At 38.1% G+C, this 23,124-nt stretch overlaps 2 protein-coding genes across 9 annotated transcripts in view; one reads left to right on the top strand and one right to left on the bottom strand.

Annotated features, from left to right (window-relative positions):
* Positions 1–403: 403 nt before the first annotated feature.
* GNG5 (G protein subunit gamma 5) lies at positions 404–8,394 on the bottom strand. 2 transcript variants are annotated; one of them, XM_082688178.1, is made up of 3 exons: positions 8,101–8,394; positions 4,341–4,486; positions 404–530 (listed from the first exon to the last, which is right to left on the bottom strand). In XM_082688178.1, exons 1-2 carry the CDS (start codon positions 8,179–8,181, stop codon positions 4,361–4,363), a joined length of 207 nt encoding a protein of 68 aa, XP_082544304.1. In that variant the 5' UTR covers positions 8,182–8,394; the 3' UTR covers positions 404–530; positions 4,341–4,360. The 2 variants fall into 2 exon arrangements, with proteins under 2 accessions (XP_082544304.1, XP_082544305.1); XM_082688179.1 differs by lacking the exon at positions 404–530 and having other exon boundaries at positions 8,101–8,379.
* The window catches only part of SPATA1 (spermatogenesis associated 1), a 63,879-nt gene continuing 48,209 nt past the window's right edge, over positions 7,455–23,124 (top strand). For 3 of the 7 annotated variants that reach the window (XM_082688147.1, XM_082688144.1, XM_082688146.1), the window contains exons 1-2: positions 8,363–8,518; positions 9,086–9,332. In XM_082688147.1, coding sequence (XP_082544273.1) covers positions 9,195–9,332 — 138 coding nt within the window. In that variant the 5' untranslated portion in view covers positions 8,363–8,518; positions 9,086–9,194. Of the gene's footprint in view, positions 7,608–8,362; positions 8,519–9,068; positions 9,333–18,763; positions 18,936–23,124 lie in introns of those variants that run through there. The other 4 variants (XM_082688148.1, XM_082688149.1, XM_082688150.1 and 1 more) reach the window with 3 other exon arrangements.

Genomic DNA, 23,124 nt, shown 5'->3' on the forward strand with positions numbered 1-23,124 from the left:
ATTAAGAAGTAATTCGCTTTTAGGTGTAATGGTAATACACCCTAGAGTTTAGGAATTTATTAAAACAAAGTTTATCCTGCAAATAACTCATGAGTAGGAACTAGTATCATCAGCTTCCTCCTGACCTTGCAACTTCCCTACAGTCTTTCAAATAAATGTATGGCATAAATTTTTGTGAGATGAGTTGGTAAGAAAATGCACTAAAACTTAACCCCTTCTTAATAACAATGGGAAATTGTCATTTATCTTAGGTATTCAAAATAAATTAATACATAGCCTATTTAATACCAGCAATTAACCAAAAAACTTTTATACTAAGTATTTTATTGTATGCTGCTGCCAGTGTATATAAAACAATTACCCTTATGAAATAGAAATTTATGAGAATTCAGAGAGGTAGATGTTAAGGACTGACAAAAGTAAAAGTTTATATAGTATGGCACGTGTTACAGGGATAAGCTTTTTGTACAGGCTTCAAATTTAGTTCTCCTTTGAATAGTCACTGGTTCATGAAAAGTGGTCTAGAAAACCTGAAATGGAAAAGAAAAGAGTGAATTAGGGTAAAGTACCAAAGCACAATAGTTTCTTCTGAAAAGTAATACATTTTCTATTACTTTAAGGACATTTGTTTACATGTCAGCTTATAAAGTGCTTTCAATTAAACTAAGCCTGTCTTATTTTTTAAAAGATTTATTAGAGGGGCGCCTGGTTGGCTCAGTGGGTTAAGCTTCTGCCTTTGGCTCAGGTCATGATCCCAGGGGCCTAGGATCAAGTCCCGTATTGGGCTCTCTGCTCAGCAGGGAGCCTGCTTCTCCTCATTTCTCTCTCTGTTTGTCTCTCTGCCTATTTGTGATCTCTCTCTCTGTCAAATAAATAAATAAAATCTTTAAAAAAAAAATAAATAAAAGATTTATTAGAGAGTGAGCACTGGTGTGTGTGTGGCCATTGGGGATACTCTCCAAGTGACTCTGACTTTGGGCTTGATCTCAGGACCCATGAGATCAGAATGACTGAGCTACCCAGGTGCCCCAAACTAAGCCTGGTTTGTTTTGTTTTGTTTTGTCTGTTTTTTACAGATTTTATTTATTTACTTGACAGACAGAGATTACAAGTAGGCAGAGAGGCAGGAAGAGAGAGAGGTGGGGGCAGGCTCCCTGCCAAGCAGAGAGCCCGATAGGGGGCTCGATTCCAGGACCCTGGGATCATGACCTGAGCTGAAGGCAGAGGCTTAACCCACTGAGCCACCCAGATGCCCCTTGTTTGTTTTGTTAAAGGCAGACCCATCTCAAGGTTTCTAGGGGGGAAATGATAAAACAGGAGATTTCTGTGGTATATAAAATGTAACTTCCTCTTAATTTTCATAACCACCCTGAAGTACAAATCACTCAGGTTTATAAATAACGGACTTTTAAAGATTAACTTGCCAAGATCACTCCCAAAGATACTCTATGTCCTAATTTTTAAAAAGTTAATATAAAACTCTCAAATTCAGAAAAATCTGAACATCCCTAGAAAATGAGCAGTTGGCAATGATGAGAGGAGTCTGGCTATATCTACTAAGGAAAGATGCAGTCTCACTTCCATTTACCTAGATAAACCTATACATAAAAGAGAAACACGTACACAGATATTGACTGTAGTGGTGTTTTAATAGCAAAGAACTAGAACTAGCTTAAATGTAACTCAATAAGGGAATAGATAAATAAACCAGGGTTGATACATATTGTTGAATACTCTATAGCAGGTAAAACAATTTACATGGATCAACACAAATCTCAAAAACAAAATAGTAATTCCTTAAAAGAGAATAACATCTATATGGAAAGGGAGAAAAAGTTTATCTTTTTTAAAATTTCTTTTTGATACATGGTTCTACTTACTTGAAAATTTCTGTTATTTTAAAACAAAAATGCAAGAAGCTTAAACAGAATCAGTGGTGTAAAAACAAAATGTTTAGCTTCAATTAACATCTGAATTAGGGCAAATTTTAAAAACTAGATAGGCAGAAAATAAGGAACAGCCTGAGAAATGTTTAGCAAGAGCTCAACAAAAGAGCATTCTCAAGGTTCAGGTGGAAAGCCTGCTCCTAGTTATGAAGTGTTACTAAATTTTAATTGTCATCCTTTATTGAATAATTTTCCTTTTTTTTTTGCTTTTTTAAAAGATTTTATTTGAGAGAGAGAGAGCATAAGCCAGGGGAGGAGAGCAGAGGGAGAAGGACAGGCCAACTACTCTTGGGCCTCCCACAAAGCTGAGTTCATGACCTGGGCCAAGATCAAGAGTCAGAAGTTTCCAAATGAGCCACCCAGGCATCCCTAAATAATTTTATTTTTAGAAATTTATCTGAAAGAGGTAAACTACACATAGGAGGACCAAGATATTTGCCTCAATGTAGCTTCAAGCTTGGAAACCTCAACATTTAATGACGTTTAAGTTATAATACAACAACTGAAAATCTCATTTACAAAGAATTTTTTTTTTAAGATATTTATTTATTTGACAGAGAGAAATCACAAGTAGGCAGAGTGGCAGGCAGAGAGAGAGAGGACAAAGCAGGCTCCCTGCCAAGCAGAGAGCCCGATGTGGGACTCGATCCCAGAACCCTGAGATCATGACCTGAGCCGAAGGCAGAAGCTTAACCCACTGAGCCACCCAGGCGCCCCTACAAAGAATTTTTAATGCAAATAATGAAATAAGAAAATTCAAGTGGTTTTTAAAAACAGAATAAAAACCGTACATACTATGATCCTCAGTGTTTGTAAACCAGCCCATAAATATTTCTTCCTCTTAAAATCTAATCTATTATAATATATTCTATTATGATCTATTATAATATTAACAGTGATTGTGTGATCATGGTAATTTCTATAATTCTTGTACTCTACCTATTGCTAAATTAGCTACACTATCTTAATTTAAATTATAAAAGCTATATATTTTTAAAAGATATGAAAATAAAGACTGAATGTAGATTCTTTGCATCCAGGCCATTTCACTAAGGGCCACCCAGGACCAGCAGCATCCATATAACCTGGAAGTCTGTAAGAAATACTTCACTCCTAGAATTCAGACCTATTGAGAATCTGCATGTGAACAAGGGGATTTGCAGATAGTGAGGTTTAAGCAGAAATACTATTACATCCAAATGTCCTTTTCCTGGACTAAGGTGTTTCAAATCTTATCTACAAACTTATTTTATTATACTGCCAGGATTAGTAGCAATTATTTTACTTTGAAACTTGGGTTCCTATCCTAGCTATATTTATAACTTTGAGCAAGTCATTTAAACACCCATCTGTAGACTTTTGTAAAACGAAACTGTTAAGACCCAGATAAGAAGCCAGGCTTAACAGTATTTTATATCAAATGAAAACAAACCACTTTGTAAAGTAAATACAAAGGGAAAAGAGGTTAAAAAAAGAATATTTTATAAGCCATAAAAATATGAAATTTCCAAAAACTGCCATGAAGAATTAATATTGCTAGAGGCAACGAACTATTAGTTATTCAAAATCAATGTGTTAAGCTGTTAATAAGAATTACTTCCTCATGGAAAACCTGATACTCAAAGGTGGTTTCTGGTGTTTCAAAATCTTAACCAATTTAACCATTTTATTTACTGGAAACATGCTGCCTTCCTTTATAGTACCAAATCTACACAGCTTAATGAGGGAGGGCACAATTCTGTAACATGGTATTTTAAGAAGCAGCTTCCTGAACTTTGAGGAGTTAGAATGTTTGTAAAGGGTGTGTGCCACACAGTCCTTTTTTCTTTTTTTTAAAGCACTTCTTTAAAATTGCTTCTCATAGGTCAGTACTAGTGAGTAAATCTCTGACTAAAGTACCATGTATTTATAAAAGGCAGCACCCTTGCATTACATTTTAAATTCTCCACAGCATGTTTTTTGGTCACATCTCTCTTGGTTAACATTATACATTTTTGCACACACTGACATTTGATCTGGAAAGTAAAGATTGATACATAGACACGTGCCTTAAACCGGCAAATTCTTTAGTTTCTTAATCTTATGAAATCAAATCCACTGCCTACCACCATGAACTCATACACTTCATTTCCCTCCTTTTATCTTTACTTAACAAGAATAAAGAGTAAAATCTGTTATTCCCCACTACAAATGTTGACACCATGTCAGTTTATTCAGCCATCTCTTGATTTTCTCTTGCATTCCCAACTCCTAATTCTTTGCTATGCTGCACTATAGCTGGGTTCTATTAGAGGAATGACATCAGAATTAATCCAAATCAGTTGGTAGTATTTAAAAATCCCCATAAACACTGCAGATTTTTTTTTAAAACTCTAAATATTTAGGGAAACTTACCATCCCAAAGATTCATTTTACTACAAAAAGGAACAGACTTTCTGGGGTCTGAATGGGTTCGTACTTGAAGACACACCAGTTAGCAGGGGGTCGTGTTGGGCATTCTGCAGACAGAATTGTTTCAGATCTGCAGCTGCCTGGGAAACCTGCAAGAGACCAAAGGAGAGAGGGTAGTGGGAAGAGCCAATAAGGTTTTAATGAAGGTTTTTTCAAATCCCTGAAATACCTGCAATAAACACTTTTCTTTTTTATTTTAAAAAGATTTTGATCCAGCCAGGCACCCATGTAAACATTTTACTAGGTCAAAAGAAGATATATACTAAATGAAGGTCAACAGTCATATATATATTGAGCTCATACTCAAAACACTACATGTACAGAGAATTAGTTTATAGTAGGTTTTCTTTTGCTTGCTTATTAAAAGCATCAAATGATCTAAGTATATGTGCAAAATAAAACCTATCTTTCTAGTTATTAATAAACTTCAGAGGTATTCCACCTTCAGGCTACTCAACACGTTGCTTTTTATTAAAAACAGTACGTTCGATAAAAAATGTGTTAAAGTTCTAGCCAACCGTTACTTTGTCTTGAAAGCAATATTATCGGAAAAATGCTACCGTGAACATTATGTTCTAAATCTGAACCATTCCGTTCATTGTTTTGGTATTATGTACCATCTGCTGTTTGAGGTTACAAAACTGTGACAGCTTTCTGCTTAGTGTCATGCGACTGAAAGGCTGATAGCAAACTTCGAATTATTTTAATAACTTCACTAGCAGCGCCTGTCTTTAAAAAGCAAGGTATTTGCTTTTAACTATTTTCATACACATATGCAATGCCACTCAAATGGGACTTAAGTATCACTTAAACGTCTACTATTTGTATATATCCTCGTAAGGTGATATAGGATACCAAAACAAAGAACTGAATGGTTCAGATGTAGAACAAGAATAACTAAAAGATGCCCCAAATGAATATAATATCCTCAGTCTTGAGGTTTCAGGAAGATGGGAAAAATAATCATTTTAGTTTCAACTGTCCCCAAGGAGGGTGAGAGCAGGTGTCCAGTTCAGCTGGGCATTTGCCTTTGAAAGGGAGGTGAGAGCATCACACTTCTCTATAAGAGATTACTGCAGATTACTGCTGTAGCCCAGACATCTACCTAGTAAAAAGATACATGATCCTGAGATGAATCTCAAATTTGAAACCTAGCTGTATGTTTGGCCTATCCAATAGTCCAGAGTTCTAATGAGTTCCATAGGTTTATTTAGCAACTGTGTAAAGTAGTATGTAAATACCTGGTACCAAGTGCTACAAAAAATGGCCACCCTGTTTACCCACCAAAAGAAGGTATAGCTAAAGTGGGGGGTATGCATGGTATCTTCTGCACAATCTTAAAACTTGGTTTCATTCAAGTTAACTAGCAGTAAGGATAAAGTATCTATTAACTTTCTGCCTAAAGGGGAGGCAGGCTCCAACTTAACTAATTCCCTTTCACAAACTTCTCAAGCGCTAGTATGAACCAAATATACTCTAGGCACTGAGAATACCAAGAACAGCCAGGTCCTTGTTATGGAGGTGACAGACAGTTCAGAGGAAAACACAGACAAGGAACTCTTTGGTAAAGAGTGATTAGATCCTGCCTTAAGGGAAGGAGTCTCTGGGGAGGTGACATTTAAACTGAGATCTTAATGACAAGACAAACAGCCAGGTAAATAAATATGTGAGAAACCAATCAGAATTCCAAGCAGTGAGGAGAACTAAGACAAAGGCTCTAAAAGTCAAACAAGCTGCCAGCCCCGAAAGCATTATAATATTCACCATCCAGGATGTTGAAACTCTATAATCCTGGCAGAATTATTAGTGCCCTCTTTCACTCTCAGAAGTGTCCTGGGTTGGCTATACAATGTATGGTCACACTACATATAGTAGGATTTGTCAAGCGTTTGTGAAAATCTCTATCAAGAGTACTCAAACAAAGGTTTAACAATAAACTGTGCTAGTTAAAGATCACCCAAAAAAGCATCTAGCACAGAGTCATAGATAAAATAGGTACAGAAAATAAAATCAAACTAACTACACGTTACAACGGATTTAAAGAAAAGCTCACTGAAAGTTCCACAGCAGGATTCACTTCCTTCTTTGCTACAGCCCCTTGCAGATGAACTAGAACTCTAAAACCAAATCACCTATGGTGGCATTAAGGCTCCTGAGCAGAAGCCTCCTGAAGAACTGAAGTATAGGAAGCAGGCATCACTCTGCAGAGAGTTACTGGAGAAGCTGGGTTTTTCATAGTGAAACCCTCATAGTACTCTGAGGGCTTCCATTTCACTTCGAGACAAGGACTAAGTACCCCTACTGAACACTTAACTTCTTTCAACCAGTCCCCCTTTTTATGCCCCACCCCACAATTTTTCTTTCCTGAGCCACTCCAACTATGATAAAGGCACACCTGAATGATAATGTAAAGGTTAAACTTTTGATTTCGAATTCAGAGTTAAATCCAGCCAAGACTGACCATAAACCACAGGGATGAGTTAAGTAATCTGGATATGAGAGAAATGGATTCCAAACAGCAACGGAGTCTACAGCAATTAAGCCCAGGATGGGAGGGGAATCCCACACCAAAACTGATGGGAATTTCCCTTCCGTCCTGAGGTGACCACAACTGAGTATGCTAGGTCCCTGACATTTCTATTTAAGGAAATAGGTAAATGGGAGGCAGCTTACTCCACAGAACACTTCAGAGAGAAGTAAACACTAGCCTCTAGTACCTAATCAAGTCATCTTGGAAATTGGCTATTTCTTTCAACGGAGTGCATGATTTATATTCTTCTGTTTCTTAATTACAAGGAGTGTTTCACTTGTAAACTGACCTCCTCCAGAAAGAGGCCAATCTACTGATTTTAAAAATCAGGAGAAACTTTGGAATAGCATTTCAACGTCAGGTTATCCTACCAACACACACAAAAAGGTTTTTTTTTCCCCAAAGTAAATCCCTAAGGTCAGTGTTACCCAGACGGCAAAACAAGTAAAACTTGTCCACCCTAATCAGTAAGATATGCAAACTAGCAGATACTCCCAAGGTCAGATCACAGCAAACTGTGCCAAATAGGTATGAAATGCTTTGTACGAGGCTGTACAGGGCACCAGTGGTAACTGGGGCACTGGGGACGTTTTGAAAACAAACGTGCTTCTTTAACCTGAAGTTTGTGTTTGCAAAAATTCGTTTTCAAGTCTGTGTTCGATAGGTAAGAAGAGCGGGAGGTAAGAATCTAGTATTAAAAGTAGAGGGTTTGGGAGCGTTCTAACTTGAAAACAGATTCTGTTCTAAATTAAAAATCAGATAAAACTGTCCAGTGAAAAGAAAGGGTGGAGTCTGGTAAGCTAACGACTGGAAGGGTGCGGACGGCGCTCGGAGGAGCAGCTGTTGCCCAAGCCAGCCACCGAGTCACTGCAGAGGGAGGGAGAGAGAAGGGCGACCGGAATGCGGAAAGCCGCCTTTCAGCCCCGGGACCAGCCGCCTTGGAAAGCCCTGGCCGCGGAAGGGCGCACTAAGCAACCCCCGAAGCCACGGCGCCAACCCGCGCCGCCACTTCTCTAAAGTTGGCCGCTCCCGGATCCTCGCCGCCGAGCGCGCGCCCTCCCCAAGCCAAGCGGGAGCAGGACTCCAGCGCCGCGGATCCCAGCCACCTCGGCCGCCCGATCCTACCCTCCGCCTCCGCCCTCCCCTCCCCCTCGGCCGCCCGCCCCCGCTCACCTTCACGCGGTTGAGCCCGGCTTCCAGCCGAAGCTGTTGAACCACTTTCTTCATAGCGGCAACGCTGGAGGAACCAGACATGGCGCTCTCAGGAGCGGGGCAGATTTTCGTGCGTGCGTGGGTCCGTCCGTTCGTGGGTCCGCGGGGCCAGACGGTGGGGCAGCGCGGCGGGGGGCGGGGCTCGGAACTTTGTCTCTTAAGTTTCCGGTTCTTTGCCCAGCGGCTCCACCCGCGGCGCGCATGCGCGCTCTTCCTTCGCGTTAGGTTCCAGCGCCTCACCCTCTGGGGGAGCGGAGTCTGGGCGAGGGTGGAAGGGAGCGAGAAGGGGCGGAGCGGACTGTGGGCAAGTAGCTAAGGGACCCGAGCGCGAGTGGACGCCCGTTTTCTCCTTCCTCTCCGAGAGGCCAACCTAGGAGAGGTAAAAAGAAAAGTTTGTTATTAGCCGCCGATACCCGAGGGGGAACCCTGAAGAGGACTGGTGAGGGAAGTCAGGGAGTTTATAAAAGTGTGGTGGCGGGGTGACAAGGAGGTTCTAGCTTTGCTGACGGCGTTGGTGGCAGAGGTTGAGGGAAGAGAAGGTCCCAGTCAGAGTATGTGGGAGCCAAAAGTACCGGGTGCGACTCACTGACACCCTGTCTCCTTGGAGACGTGTCTCTAAGGGACTCGAGTTTGTTCAACGGGCGGCCCGTCTTACAGCCTCCTCTCGGCGGTCAGACCACTGAGGCGGAGAGGGGGCACGGAGGTTCCTGTAACTGACCTGTGGGAGCCGGGAGCAGGGGTGCTGGTTTGCTAGGGAAAAGCGCTTTTCGAGATTTGGCTTCTTTCGCCTCTTACCTCTTGGTTTTCTCGAAGAGGTGAACAAGCCAAGGTACTTGATGAAGATGACAACCATCTCCTCTTGTTATCCGTTTCATTTGGGGATTAACGCCTATTATACCTTGACAAACCACTTTTGCGTTTCGGGAAAGTTTGTTCTACGTTTCAGTTGTATCTCATCACCTGCTGCCTGAAACTGACCTTCAGAGGAGTTCCTGGAGAGAGAAACAGTGGGTTCTAATCAAGCAAAATAGGCTCAACCAAAGTGTGTTTCACCCATGGAAACAGATTTATTATGGCACAGCACCGAGGACAAGTGTTTCCTATTCAGCAACTCAAGTACATCAACAAATACCCTGATGTTTTCAACAAATGTGAATAATTTCATCACTAAGACATTACACATTTTTTGTATGGTGAGAAAATCCACATATAATTTACCCCAATTGAAAAATAAAACCCAGCTTCTTTACTAAACAGTTTAAATCGTTTTTACAAAAATGTACAATGTGCTTTAGTATATGAATTCATACGATAGATGTAATCACTAGGTTTATAAACCAAGGTGTAAATTCTGGCACTACCACTTACCTTGGTAATCCCAGGCGAGCCACTTTAATTTCGCTGAGCCTCTGTTTCCTCTTTTTTTTTCCCCCTTAAGATTTTATGTATTTATTTGACAGAAAAAGCACAAGCAGGGGGAGCGGTAGGGAGAGGGAGAATTAGGGTCCCCAGTGAGCAAGGAGCTGGATGTGGGGCTCTATCCCCGGATCCCTAGGGATCTGCCATCTGAGCTAAAGGCAGATGCTTAAATGACTAAGCCATCCAGGTACCCATGCCTCATTTCATAATGAAATAATAAAGCTTTCCAGAATTTTCTTAAATTGACAATTCTATTCATTATGTTGTGCTCACAAGTATAGCTACCACCTCTCACTATACAGTACCATTGACTGTATTCCATGCTGTACCTTTCAGCTCAGAGAATTATTCATTCCGTAACTGGAAACTTACCTCCCACTTCTCTTCACCCATTGTGCCTGTCCTCCCAACCTGCCTCCCTCTGGCCACCATAAGTTTGTTCTCTAAAATTGTGGGTCTGTTTCTGGTTTTGTTTATTCCTTTGTTTTTTAGATTTCACATATAAGGAAAATCATACTGTATTTGCCATTCTTGGATTTATTTCACCTAGCATAATCTCCTCTAAGTCCATCCATGTTGAAAAGGGCAAGATCTCATTCTTTTTCATGGCTGAGTAATATACCATTATTCTACATATTCTTTATATGTAATATTCTATATATTCTACATATTACTACATAGTAATATTCTACATATTCTTTTATAGTCGTCTATTGGTGGATACTTGGCTCCTTCCATAGCTTGGCTATTGTAAATAATGCTGCAGTAAACATAGGGGTGCATGGGGGTGCCTGGGTGGCTCAGTTGGTTAAAAGTCTATCTTTGGCACAGGTCATGATCTCAGGGCCCTGAGATGGAGCCCCACATCAGACTCCCTGCTCAGGGAGAGCCTGCTTCTTTTCCCTCTGCCCTCCCCCTTCACATGGATGTGCTTGCTCGCTAGCTCTCTCAAATAAGTAAATAAAATCTTAAAAAAAAAAAAAAAACACACAAGGGTCCATATATTTTCAAGTTAGTTTTTTGTGTTTGTTTTCTTTGGGTAATATGAAGTAGCAGAATTACTAGATGGTAGGTATTTCTATTTTTTTATATTCTATTTTTAATTTTTGAAGAAACTTCATGCTGTTTTCAACAATGGCTGCACCAGTTTTTATTCCCACCAGTAGTGCATGAGAATTTCTTTTCTCTGTATCCTTGCCAACACTTGTTATTTCATGTCTTTCTGAAACTAGCCATTCTGAGAAGTACTATCTCCTTGCTGTTTTGATTTCCCTAATGATTAGTGATGTTGAGCATCTTTTCATATGTCTATTGGCCATTTGTGCATCTTTGGAAAAATTCCTGTTCAGGTTCTCTGCCCAATTTTTTTTAAAGATTTTATTTATTTGAGAAAGAATGTTAGCAAAGGGAGAGAGAATTTTTTTTAAGGTTTTATTCATGTGAGAGACAGGGAGAAGCAGGCTCCCCTTTGAGCCAGCCAGGAGCCCTATGTGGGGCTCCATCCCAGGACCTAGAGATCATGACCTGAGCTGAAGGAGATGTCCAACCATCTGAGCCATCCAGGCACCCCAGGGTGAGAGAATCTTAAGCAGACCTAACATCCAGTGGGGCTCAATCAGAGGACCCGGAAATCATGACCTGAGCTGAAATCAAGTGTCGAACACTTAACTGACTGAGTCACCCAGGCACCACTCCTCTGCTCATTTTTTTTTTTTTAAGATTTTATTTATTTATTTGTCAGAGAGAGAGCAAGAGCAAGCACAGGCAGAGTGGCAGGCAGAGTCAGAGAGAGAAGCAGGCTCCCTGCGGAGCAAGGAGCCTGATGTGGGACTCGATCCCAGGACGCTGGGATCATGACCTGAGCCGAAGGCAGCTGCTTAACCAACTGAGCCACCCAGGCGTCCCCCTCTGCTCATTTTTTATATCAGATTGTTTATTATTACTGAAGTGTAATTAGCATAAAATATTATATTCATTTCAGGTGTATAACATGATTCAGCAGTTGCATATATTAGTGCTAACCACAGTAAGTGTACTCACCATCTATCAGCAATGTTCTCACAATATTTTTTTTTAATTTATTTATTTAACAGAAAGAGAGATCACAAGTAGGCAGAGAGGCAAGGAGAGACAGAGGGGTAAATACACCTCCCTGTCGTCCTCTGGCAATCATCAGTTCTTTGTATTTCAGCATCTGTTTTTTTTGTTCATTCATTTGTTTATTAAGATTCCGCCTATAAGTGAAATTATTTGGTGTTTGTCTTTCTGTGTCTGACTTATTTCACTTAGCTCTATCCATATTGTTGCAAAGGGCAAGATCTCATTCTTTATCACTGAGTAATATTCCATTGTATGTATATATACCACATCTTCATTCATCTATCAGTGGACTCAGGTTGCTTCCATATTTTGATTACTATAAATAATGCTGCAATAAACATAGCGGTGCATACCTCTTTTTGAATCAGTGTTTTCGTTTTCTTTGTGTAAATATCTAGTAGTGGAATTACTGGATCATGTGGTGTTTCTGTTTCTAATTTTTGAGGAACCTGCTTAGTGTTTTGCACAGTCGCTGCACCCACTTGACTTACCACCACCAGTGCATGGGGGATTCTTTTTCTTCACATCCTCACCGACACTTGTTTCTTGTCTCTTTGATTCCAATCATTCTGACACGTGTAAAGTGGTATCTCATTGTGGTTTCAATTTGCATTTCCTTCTTGATTAGTGATGTTGAGTGTTTTTTCATGTGTCTGCTGCCTTTATATGCCTTCTTTGGAAAAACCCGTCTACTCAGCTCCTCTACCCATTGTTCAGTTGGATTACTTGTGGTTTTGGTGTAGGTTGTGTAAGTTCTTTATGTATTTTGCCTATTAACCTCTTATCAGATATATCATTTGCAAAAATCTCACATTCAGTAGATTGCCTTTTTGTCGATGGTTTCCTTCACTGTGCAAAAGCTTTTTATTTTGATGTAAGCCTAATAGTTTATTTTTTTCTTTTCTTTTTTTTTTTAAGATTTTATTTATTTATTTGACAGACAGAGATCACAAGTAGGCAGAGAGGGAGGAAGAAGCAGGTTCCCCGCTGAGCGAAGAGACCAATGCGGGGCTCGATCCCAGGACCCTGAGATCATGACCTGAGCTGAAGGCAGAAGCTTTAACCCACTGAGCCACCCAGGCGCCCTTATTTTTCCTTTTATTTCCCTTACTTGAGGAGCCATATTTAGAAGAACGTTGCTAAGGATGATGTCAGAGAGATTACTGCCTATGTTTTCTTAAGATCTCATATTTTGATATTTTAAGTTTATTTTTGTGTATGGGTTGAGACAGTGGTCTGGTTTCTTTTTCTTTCTTTCTTTCTTTTTTGGTAACTGCCCCATTTTCTCAGCACCATTTGTTGAAGAGACTATCTTTTCTCCCATTGTATATGCTTGCCTCCTTTGTTGTAGATTAATTGACCATATAAGCATGGTTTTATTTCTGGACTCTCTGTTCTGTTTCATTGATCTTTATGTCTCTTTTTGTGCCAATACCATACTATTTTGATTACTACAGCTTTGCAGAATATCTGGAAATCTGTGGTTGTGATCCCTCCAGCTTTGTTCTTTTCTCTCAAGATTGCTTTGGCTATTTCAGATCTCTTATGGTTCCCTACAAATTTCAGTATTATTTGTTCTAGCTTTTTGTTGGTGTTTTGATAGGGAATGCATTGAATTTGTAGATTGTTTTGGGTAGGTAGTATGGACATTTTAATAATAATATATTCTTCCATGAGCATGCAATGTCTTTCCCTTTGTGTTATCAATGTCATGTCTTTCATCAGTGTTTTATAGTTTACAGAGTATGGGTCTTTCATTTCCTGGTTAAGTTTATTTCTAGGTATTTTATTCTTTTTGGTGCAATTGTGAATGGAACTGTTCTCTTAATCTCTTCTTCTGCTACTTCATTATTAGTGTATATAAATACAATGGATTTTGTTTATTAATATTGTATCCTGCACCTTTACTGAATTCATTTATCAGTTCTAGCAGTTTTTTAATGGAGTCTTTAAGGTTTTTTTTATGTATATTACCATGTCAGCTCTATATAGTAACAGTTTAAGTTCTTCCTTACCAGTTTGGATGAATTTTATTTCTTTTTCTTTCTGATTACTGCAGCCTGGACTTCCAGTGCTATGTGGAATAAAAGCAATGAAAGTGGGCATTCTTGTCTTGTAATTGAGAGTAGAGGAAAAGCTCTAAGTTTCTCACCATTGCGTATGATGTTAGCTGTGGCTTTTTCATATGTGGCCTTATTATGTTGAGGTTAGCTCCCTAAACGTATAATATTGGGAGTTTTTATCATGGATGGATGTTATATTTTCTCAAACGCCTTTTCTGCATCTATCAAAATGATCATATGGTTTTTATGCTTTCTCAGTGTGACTTCTTGTGGTGATTGCTTTGTGCATATTGGAGCACACTTGTATCCCTAGAATAAATCCTGCTTGATGGTGGTAAATAATTTTTTATTTTAAATTTTAAATTTTTATTGTTGAAATTTGTTTGCTAACATCTTGTAAAAGATTTTTGCATCTATATGTATCAGAGAAAGGACTGTGGTTTTTTCTTTTTTTGTGTTGTCTTTGTCTGATTTTGGTATCAGGTTAATGCTGGCCTGGTCGAATGCTTTTGGAAGTTTTCCTTCATCTTATCTATTTGGAAAAGTTTGAGAAGAGTAGGTATTAACTATTCTTTAAATGTTTGGTAAATTCACCTGTGAATCCACCTGATGTCCTAACTTGTTTGTTAGGACCTTTTTGATTACTGATTGAATAAATAAATAAATAGTAATCAGTCCAGAGTTTTTCTTTTTTATCCAATCTTGGCATACTCTATGTTTCTATGAATTTATTTCTTCTAGGTTGTCCAATTTGATGCCATATAATTTCTCATAGTAGTCTTTTATAATCCTTTGTATTTCTCTGATGAAGAAATATATCTCATTTCTGATATTATTAAGTCCTCTCGCCTTTTTTCTTGATGAATCTGGATAACAGTTCATTAATTTTGTTTATCTTTTCAAGGACCCACTCTTAGTTACATTGATTTTTTTTTTTAGCCTCTATTTCACTTATTTCCACTCTGATTTGATTTCCTTTCTTCCTTACTTCCTTTAGGTATAAGATTAGGTTGTTTGAAATTTTTCTTATTTCTTGTGTAAGACCTATACCTCTGTAAACTTTCTTCTTAGAACTGCATTTGTTGCATCCCAAAAATTTTGATCCATTGTATTTCCATTTTCATTTGTCTCCTGGTTTTTTGATTTCTTATTTGATTTCTTTATTGGATACTGGTTGTTTAGTAACATGTTTTCAAATCTCCACATTATTGTATTTTTCCCAGTATTTTTATTTTTTATGTATTTTGTAATTTATAGTTTCGTACTGTTGTGATCAGAAAAGATGCTTGATTTTTATGTCAGTCTTCTTAAATTTATTGAAGCTTGTTTTGTGGCCTAAAGTGATCAATCCTAGAGAATGTTCCATGTGCACTTGAAAAGAATGTATATTCTTCTGTTTTTGAATGGAGTGTTCTCTATACCTGTTAAGTTCATCTGGTATAATGTCACTCAAAGCCAGTTTCCTTCTTGATGGAAGGAATGGTCTATCCATTGAAGTGTGATGTTAAAGTCCCCTACTAATAATTGTATTACTGTTAATTTCTCCCTTCATGTCTGTTCCTATTTCTCTTAAGTATTTAGGTATTCCTATATTAGGTACACAAATATTTACAATTCTTACATCCTTTCCTTGGATTGGTTACTTTATCATTACATAATGTTCTTTGTCTCTTGTTACAGTCTTTGTTTAAAGTCTATTTTGTCTCATATAAGTATTGCTACCCCTGCTTTTTTTTTCTTTAACTTCCATTTACATGAATATCTTTTTCTATTCCTATACTTTAGTCTGTTTATGTCTTTAGGTCTGAAGTATGAAACTAACTAGATGTTATGGTGTGCATGGGTGGCTCAGTCAATTAAGTATCTAGGTGCTTTCGGCTCAGGTTGTGATTCCAGTGTTGTGAGATTGAGCCTGATTGCGCATCAGGCTGTGTGCTGAGTGGTGGAGCCTGCTTAAGATTCTCTGTTTCCAGGACGCCTGGGTGGCTCAGTGGGTTAAGCCGCTGCCTTCGGCTCAGGTCATGATCCCAGCGTCCTGGGATTGAGTCCCACATCGGGCTCCTTGCTTGGCAGGGAGCCTGCTTCTCCCTCTGCCTCTGTCTGCCATTCTGTCCGCCTGTGTTCACTCTCTCTCCCTCTCTCTCTGACAAATAAATAAATAAAATATTTTTTTTAAAAAAACAGATTTTCTGTTTCCTTTTCTCCCTGCGCTTCCCAATTTGTGCACACTCTTGCTCTCAAAAAAGAATTAAAATAATAAAAGATGTTTTGTCCCAGGGTATAATTTTTAAATTTTGATACCATTAGAACAATTAGTGATCTTTGGTATGATTTCATAAAGCTTTAATCAGTACCAAATCACAGAAATTTTAAATTTTGTTTGATTTACTCACTAATTTAATATAAATCAAGGTGGATCAATGGCTTTGAAATCTTGGAAAGACTTCTGTTTTGGTATTGGTATCTTTTTATATCCTTAAGGCTTACCCAACTTTGATTATTTTTTTTATAGTAATTCAGCTACCTTATTTTTAAATTCTTATTATATATTTATATAATTTAAATTTGAAAAAAATATTTAAATTGTTAAAATGTCTATACTGCCTAGAACAATCTATACTAAATTGTTAAAATGTCTGTACTGCCTAGAGCAATCTATAATTTTAATGCCATTCTGATCAAAATTCCACCGGTATTTTTCAAAGAGCTGGAGCAAATAATCCTAAAATTTGTATGGAATCAGAAGAGACACCGAATTGCTAAGGAAATGTTAGAAAAACAAAAATAAAACTGGTGGCATCATGTTACCTGATTTCAAGCTTTACTACAAAGCTGTGATCACCAAGACAGCATGGTACTGGCATAAAAACAGACACATAGACCAGTGGAACAGAGTAGAGAGCCCAGATATGGACCCTCAACTCTATGGTCAATTAATCTTCGACAAAACAGGAAAAAATATACAGTGGGAAAAAGACAGTCTCTTCAATAAATGGTGCTGGGAAAACTGGACAGCTATATGTAGAAGAATGAAACTCCACCATTCTCTTACACCGTACACAAAGATAAACTCAAAATGGATAAAAGACCTCAACGTGAGACAGGAATCCATCAGAATCCTAGAGGAGAACATAGGCAGTAACTTCTTCAATATCAGCCACAGCAACTTCTTTTAAGATATGTCTCCAAAGGCAAAGTAAACAAAAGCGAAAATGAACTTTTGGGACTTCATCAAGATCAAAAGCTTCTGCACAGCAAAGGAAACAGTCAACAAAACAAAGAGACAACCCAGGGAATGGGGGAAGATATTTGAAAATGACAGTACAGGCAAAAGGTTGATATCTAGGATTTATAAAGAACTCCTCAAACTCAACACACACAAAACAGATAATCATATCAAAAAATGGGCAGAAGATATGAACAGACACTTCTCCAATGAAGACATACAAATGGCCATCAGACACATGAAAAAATGTTCATCATCATCAACCATCAGGGAGATTCAAATTAAAACCACATTGAGATACCACCTTACACCAGTTAAAATGGCCAAAATTAGCAAGACAGGAAACAACATGTGTTGGAGAGGGATGTGGAGAAAGGGGAACCCTCTTACACTGTTGGTGGGAATGCAAGTTGATGCAGCCACTTTGGAGAACAGTGTGGAGATTCCTCAAGAAATTAAAAATAGAGCTTCCCTATGACCCTGCAATTGCACTACTGGGTATTTACCCCAAAGATACAGATGTAGTGAAAAGAAGGGCCATCTGTACCCCAGTGCTTACAGCAGCAATAGCCACGGTCACTAAACTGTGGAAAGAACCAAGATGCCCTTCAACGGATGAATGGATAAGGAAGATGTGGTCTGTATACACTATGGAGTATTATGTCTCCATCAGAAAGGATGAATACCCAACTTTTGTATCAACATGGATGGGACTGGAAGAGATTATGCTGAGTGAAATAAGTCAAGCAGAGAGAGTCAATTATCATATGGTTTCACTTATTTGTGGAGCATAACAAATAACATGGAGGACAAGGGGAAATGGAGAGGAGAAGGGAGTTGAGGGAAATTGGAAGGGGAGGTGAACCACGAGAGACTATGGACTCTGAAAAACAACCTGAGGGTTTTGAAGGGGTAGGGGGTGGGAGGTTGGGGGAACCAGGTGGTGGGTATTAGGGAGAGCACGTATTGCATGGAGCACTGGGAGGGGTGCAAAAACAATGAATACTGTTATGCTGAAAAGAAATAAAAAATTAAAAAAATAGTTTATTTGACAGACAGAGATCACAAGTAGGCAGAGAGGCAGGCAGAGAGAGAGAGGAGGAAGCTGGCTCCTCACTGAACAGAGAGCGCGATGCGGGGCTTGATCCCAGGACCCTGGGATCAGGGCCTGAACGGAAGGCAGAGGCTTTAACCCACTGAACCACCCAGGCACCCCTATAATTTAAATTTTACTGGGTATTCTTGTAAACTGCTCTAAATCCTCTGAGAAAAATACAGGAAACAACACAGAAACATAGCTTAAAATAATTCAAGACTGGCATTTTCATCTGGAATAATCACATTTACTATTGAGGCATCTAAGCCTAGGGAGAAATAGATGGGGTAAAATGGTTTCACATCATTCTATAGTCATTTGTACAAATTTAGTCTCATCACTTCCAGAAACATAGTTCTACTTCATATAAAATACTATATATATTTAACTTTAATTTTTAAACTTAAAAATTAATTGTTTAGAATAGTATTCTAAATTCATATATTCTAAATAGTATTTTAATTTGTTTCTATTCTAAAATGAATTGTTTAGAATGGTAATATATGATCTGATCATAAGTCTATCATAATTCAGCTCTCTATTTAGTTGTATAGGATATATTTCATTGCATTACTATTTTATTGCATTACCAGTCCTATTTACTAATAATATGTCTTTTTAAATTACTATAATAAGAGTGTATACATTCCTAAAGTTTTCACTTTTGGTCAATTTTAAAGCCTTTTGTGTTTTTCTTTTCACTTTTCACATGAATCAAAGACCAGAAATGAGTGGAATGCTATCTTAAAGAAGTCAAAAATCTGTTAAAATCTTTATAAATACTACTTAAATGAAGAAAGATAAAAAAACCCACAGAATTCCAACTGATAATTACCCCATTCAGACACTGGTGAATATGCCCCTCAGTCCAAGCCGACCTTCCTCCTCAGAGGTAAGAAAATCTTTTAAATGAAAATATAAGACTTGCTTAACATTGCTTTTGAAGAGTTCCAAGAAAGAAAAAATATGGATTACATGAAGTCTTAGATATTAACTCCACTATGTATCTCATTGTCTGAGTATAGTTATTTTATTACAGTTCATTTATCTCTAGCTTATTGTACTGGAACCCCCAGTGCATTGATCCTATTGCTTTTTTTTTTTTTTTTTTTAATTCTTCACCTTGTGATGCCCTCCATAGCTTAAATACCATAGACCATAGAGCAGTCTTAATTACTCTCTTGCTCAAACTTTTGACCTTTGCATCTCTCTCATTTTATCATACTACTTGCCAAAACAAAAACCCTGGTTTATTGAACTCTTTACCTATACTGTACTTATGCCTACAATAGGACATGGCTGGAAAAAAGTATATCAACATGAAGACTATTCTCACTTTAATTTCAAGACCTGAATCTAAACTAGAACATTTTACTGGTAGGCAATCAGACTGTCTTCCACTCAACTCAATTTTCTACTGTTCTAGACAACTATTTCATGCCTTTTCATACCCTCAATACCTTCTCCATTTTATCTTTAAACCATCTGTAATCACTTTCATTCCACTACTACACCAAAATTGCTCCTGTTAAATTCACTTCTGCATTACTAAATATGTTGTTTAATTCTTATCCCGTATATTCCCATCTATCTGTGCCAAACAGTTGACACTATTCATCACTTTTCTTTGACATAATTCCTTCACTTGACTTTTAGCATACACATATCTTGGTTTTCCTTCTACTTCCCTTGTTGTTCATTTTCAGTCTTCTTTCCTGGGTTTTATTCTTCTTCTTGATCTCTAATATTGGAGAATTTCAGGGACCAGCTCTTTGTTCTCTTCTGTACCTGTACTCATTCTTTCATGATCTCATTCAATATGATAGCTTTAAATACCAGCTTGATGCTAGGGATCCTCAAATTAATATCACCAATCTAGTCTTTCCCAAACTGCAGATGTGTATTTTCAGCTGCCTACTTGACATCTCCACTCAGATGGCCAGTAGACATCTTAAAATTAGCATGTCTCAAACTGAATTATGCATCTTTTCCCCCTCCCCTAAACATGTTCTATTTGACTTTCTCCCCCTCAGGTGATGGCAAATCCATCCTTTGAGTATCTAAGGCTAAATGCCTTGGAGTTGTAATTCTTTTTCAAACTTCACTTCCAAAGTACTACTTTAGCTTCAAATTATATTAAAAAAACTGACCACTTTAATTATTCAGATAGCTTCATAACAGGTTCCATTTTCTTGTCCCTTACAACCTAATCTGTTATCCCTTTAATCGTTATTAAATAAAGCAAAATTTGCAATTAGGACATTATATATGTCCTAGTGTGAAGCAGTATGAAAGGCAGGGTACCATTTATAAAGTATTCTTGCTCCCAGGTGATTAATTTGCATCAGTTGAAGGCTATACAGTTAACTGTTTACAAGACATAGAGGACTTCATTTAAAAAATGCTTGTGAAATGAGGTTGGGTGGGAAGATGGAAGAATAGGAGGACCTTAAGCTTGCCTCATTCCATGGATACAACTAGATAATATTCATGTCCATGTAAATAACCCAGAAAGTGACATGAAAAAGACTGGCAGAACAAACTCTGCAACTAAAGGTAGGGAAGAAGCCACACCAAAGGAGTTATGAAGGCCAAAGACATAATCTGAGAGCAAAATGGACCATGGCCATCTTAAATAGGCAGAGAACCAATGGTATGCAGAGGGACAGAAAATAGATTTTTACACCATGGAGGCCACAAATAGGGAAGATGAAGCCCTCTAATATTTGCCTTTGTAAATAAGAGGAGCTGAATTTCTTGAGTTCTAACAACCAGTGCAGCTTAAAGCCTGGAATTTTAAAAATCAGTAGGCTCTACTCTGAGAGAGGAGGGAGGGCAGTAGGAAGTGGACTCCCTGCCCATAAAGAGCTCACAAAACAGCGCATGCAGACACAAGGTAGAACCAGCAATTTGAAAAATGCTGAGAGAAGGAGAGTGATCTGCTTATCTTGGAGCATAGCCCAGAGACATAGGGATCACCAGAGACCCCTCTAGGAACAAAGGATCTGGCAGGAGCCATTTACCTCTCCCATCCCCCAGAATAAATAGTGGCTACTTGTAAGAACAGTGTGGTACCAAAACTTGTTACCTGACTTGCTTGCATCAAGCCCTTACCCTCATGCTTTGGCATATCAGCCCTTCCCAGTCCCACTTGCTTCAGTCCTAGTGCTGCAGGTTCCTCCCCCAGAAGATTGGTGCAAACCCTGCCAATACCAAATCTGCTGATCCATGCATTTTTCAGGACTTCACTTCTGACAGCAGCAGGAACAGGTCTTGTTTCATAAGCAGATGACCATATGCCTTGTTAAAATGCACCCCATTCCTGCTGGGGACAAAATGATACAGTAGGCAAGGAGAGCCTTTGCAGATGACTGACACAACAGCTGAGCACATGCAACACACATAGGACACACTCCCTGAAGCTCCAGGTGCTGGGGAATGGGACACTGCACTGCAGGACACTATAGGATCTCTTCTTCATAAGGCTGTTATTGTTAAAAGCAAGCGAAGTAGCTGACTTTCCTAACATAGAGAAACAGACACAGAAAATAACACAGAGAAACAGACACACTAAATGAGACAGAGAAATTTCTCCCAAATGAGAGAACAGGACCAAACCATTAGAAGAGACTACAATGTAACCTGTAAGTAATATGCCTGATAGAGAATTTAAAGTAAGGATCATAAACATACTCCCAGACTGAGAAAAGAGTGGAGAACCTCAGTGAGTCCCTTAACAAAGAGATTAAAAAAAAAAAAAAACTAATCAGAGATGAAGTACACAGTAAATGAAATTAAAAATACATTTAATAGAATAAATAGCAGGCTAGATGAATCAGAGAAACAAATTAATGACCTGGAAGACAAGTAATGGAAAGTAACCAAGCTGAAAAAAGTAGAGGAAGGAAAAATATGCAGATTGAGAATATTCTTAGGGAATTCAGTGACTCCCTCAAGCATAATAACATTTGCATTATAGGGATCTCAGAATGAAAGAAGAAATAAAAAATTACATGGAAACAAATGAAAATGAAAACACAATGGTCGGAAATCTTTGGCTGCAGCAAAAGTAGTCCTAAGAGGGATATTTATAGTTTATAGCAATACAGGCCCACCCGAAGAAGCAAGAAAAATCTCAAACAACCTAACCTTACACCTAAAGGAGCTAGAAAAAGAAAAACAAACCCAGCAAAAGGAAGGGAGTAATAAAGTTTAGAATAGAAATAAAGAATAACGTTAAAAAAAAATAGACCAATGAAACCAAATCAACCAAATTGATAAACCTCTAGAAAGATTCATTTTAAAAAAGGACCCAAATAAACGAAATCACTAATGCAAAAGGAAAGATAACACTACAGAAATACAATTGTAATATAATATTATGAAAACATATATGCCTACAAATTGGACGAGTGAAAAGATATGGATAAATTTCTAGAAACATATGACCTACCAAAACTAAAGCAAGAAGAAATAGGAAATTTGACCAGACCAATTACAAGCAATGAAATTGAATCAGTAATCCAAAAACTCTCAAAAAACAAAAGTCCAGGACTAGATGGCTTCACAAGCAAATTCCACCAAACATTTGAAGAGTTAATACCTATTCTTTTCAAACTACTCCAAAAAATACAAGAGGAAGGAAAACTTCTAATCCAGTTTATGAAGCCAGTATCATCAACCTGATACCAAAGCAGATAAAGACACTGTTTAAAAAAAAAAAAGAAGAAGAAGAAGAGGAACGACAGGCTAATCTCTCATGAATATAGATGCAAAATCCTTAACAAAGTATTAGCAAACCAAATCCAACAATACATTAAAAAAATCATACACCACAATCAAGTGGGATTTATTCCTGGGATGTAAGGATAATTTAATATTCACAAAACCATAAATGTGATATGTAATATCAATAAGATAAAGGCTAAAAAACCCATGATCATTTCAATAGATGCAGAAAAAGCTTTCAACAAAGCATTCATGATAAAAACTCTGCAAAGTAAACCTAGAGGAAACATACCTCACCATTACAAAGGCCTTGTATGAAACTCACAGCCAACATCATACTCAGTGATGATAAC

The sequence above is a fragment of the Mustela nivalis genome, assembly GCF_964662115.1.
Source record: "Mustela nivalis genome assembly, chromosome: 10".
In the NCBI taxonomy this organism is placed as follows: domain Eukaryota; kingdom Metazoa; phylum Chordata; class Mammalia; order Carnivora; family Mustelidae; genus Mustela; species Mustela nivalis.

Bases quoted from the DNA above. Each gene is read 5' to 3' on its own strand.
- GNG5 (XM_082688178.1), bottom strand. From the start codon at position 8,181: ATGTCTGGTTCCTCCAGCGTTGCCGCTATGAAGAAAGTGGTTCAACAG. The intron at 4,487-8,100 runs GTGAGCGGGGGC...GGTCTCTTGCAG, and splicing joins CCGGGCTCAACCGCGTGAAG to GTTTCCCAGGCAGCTGCAGA.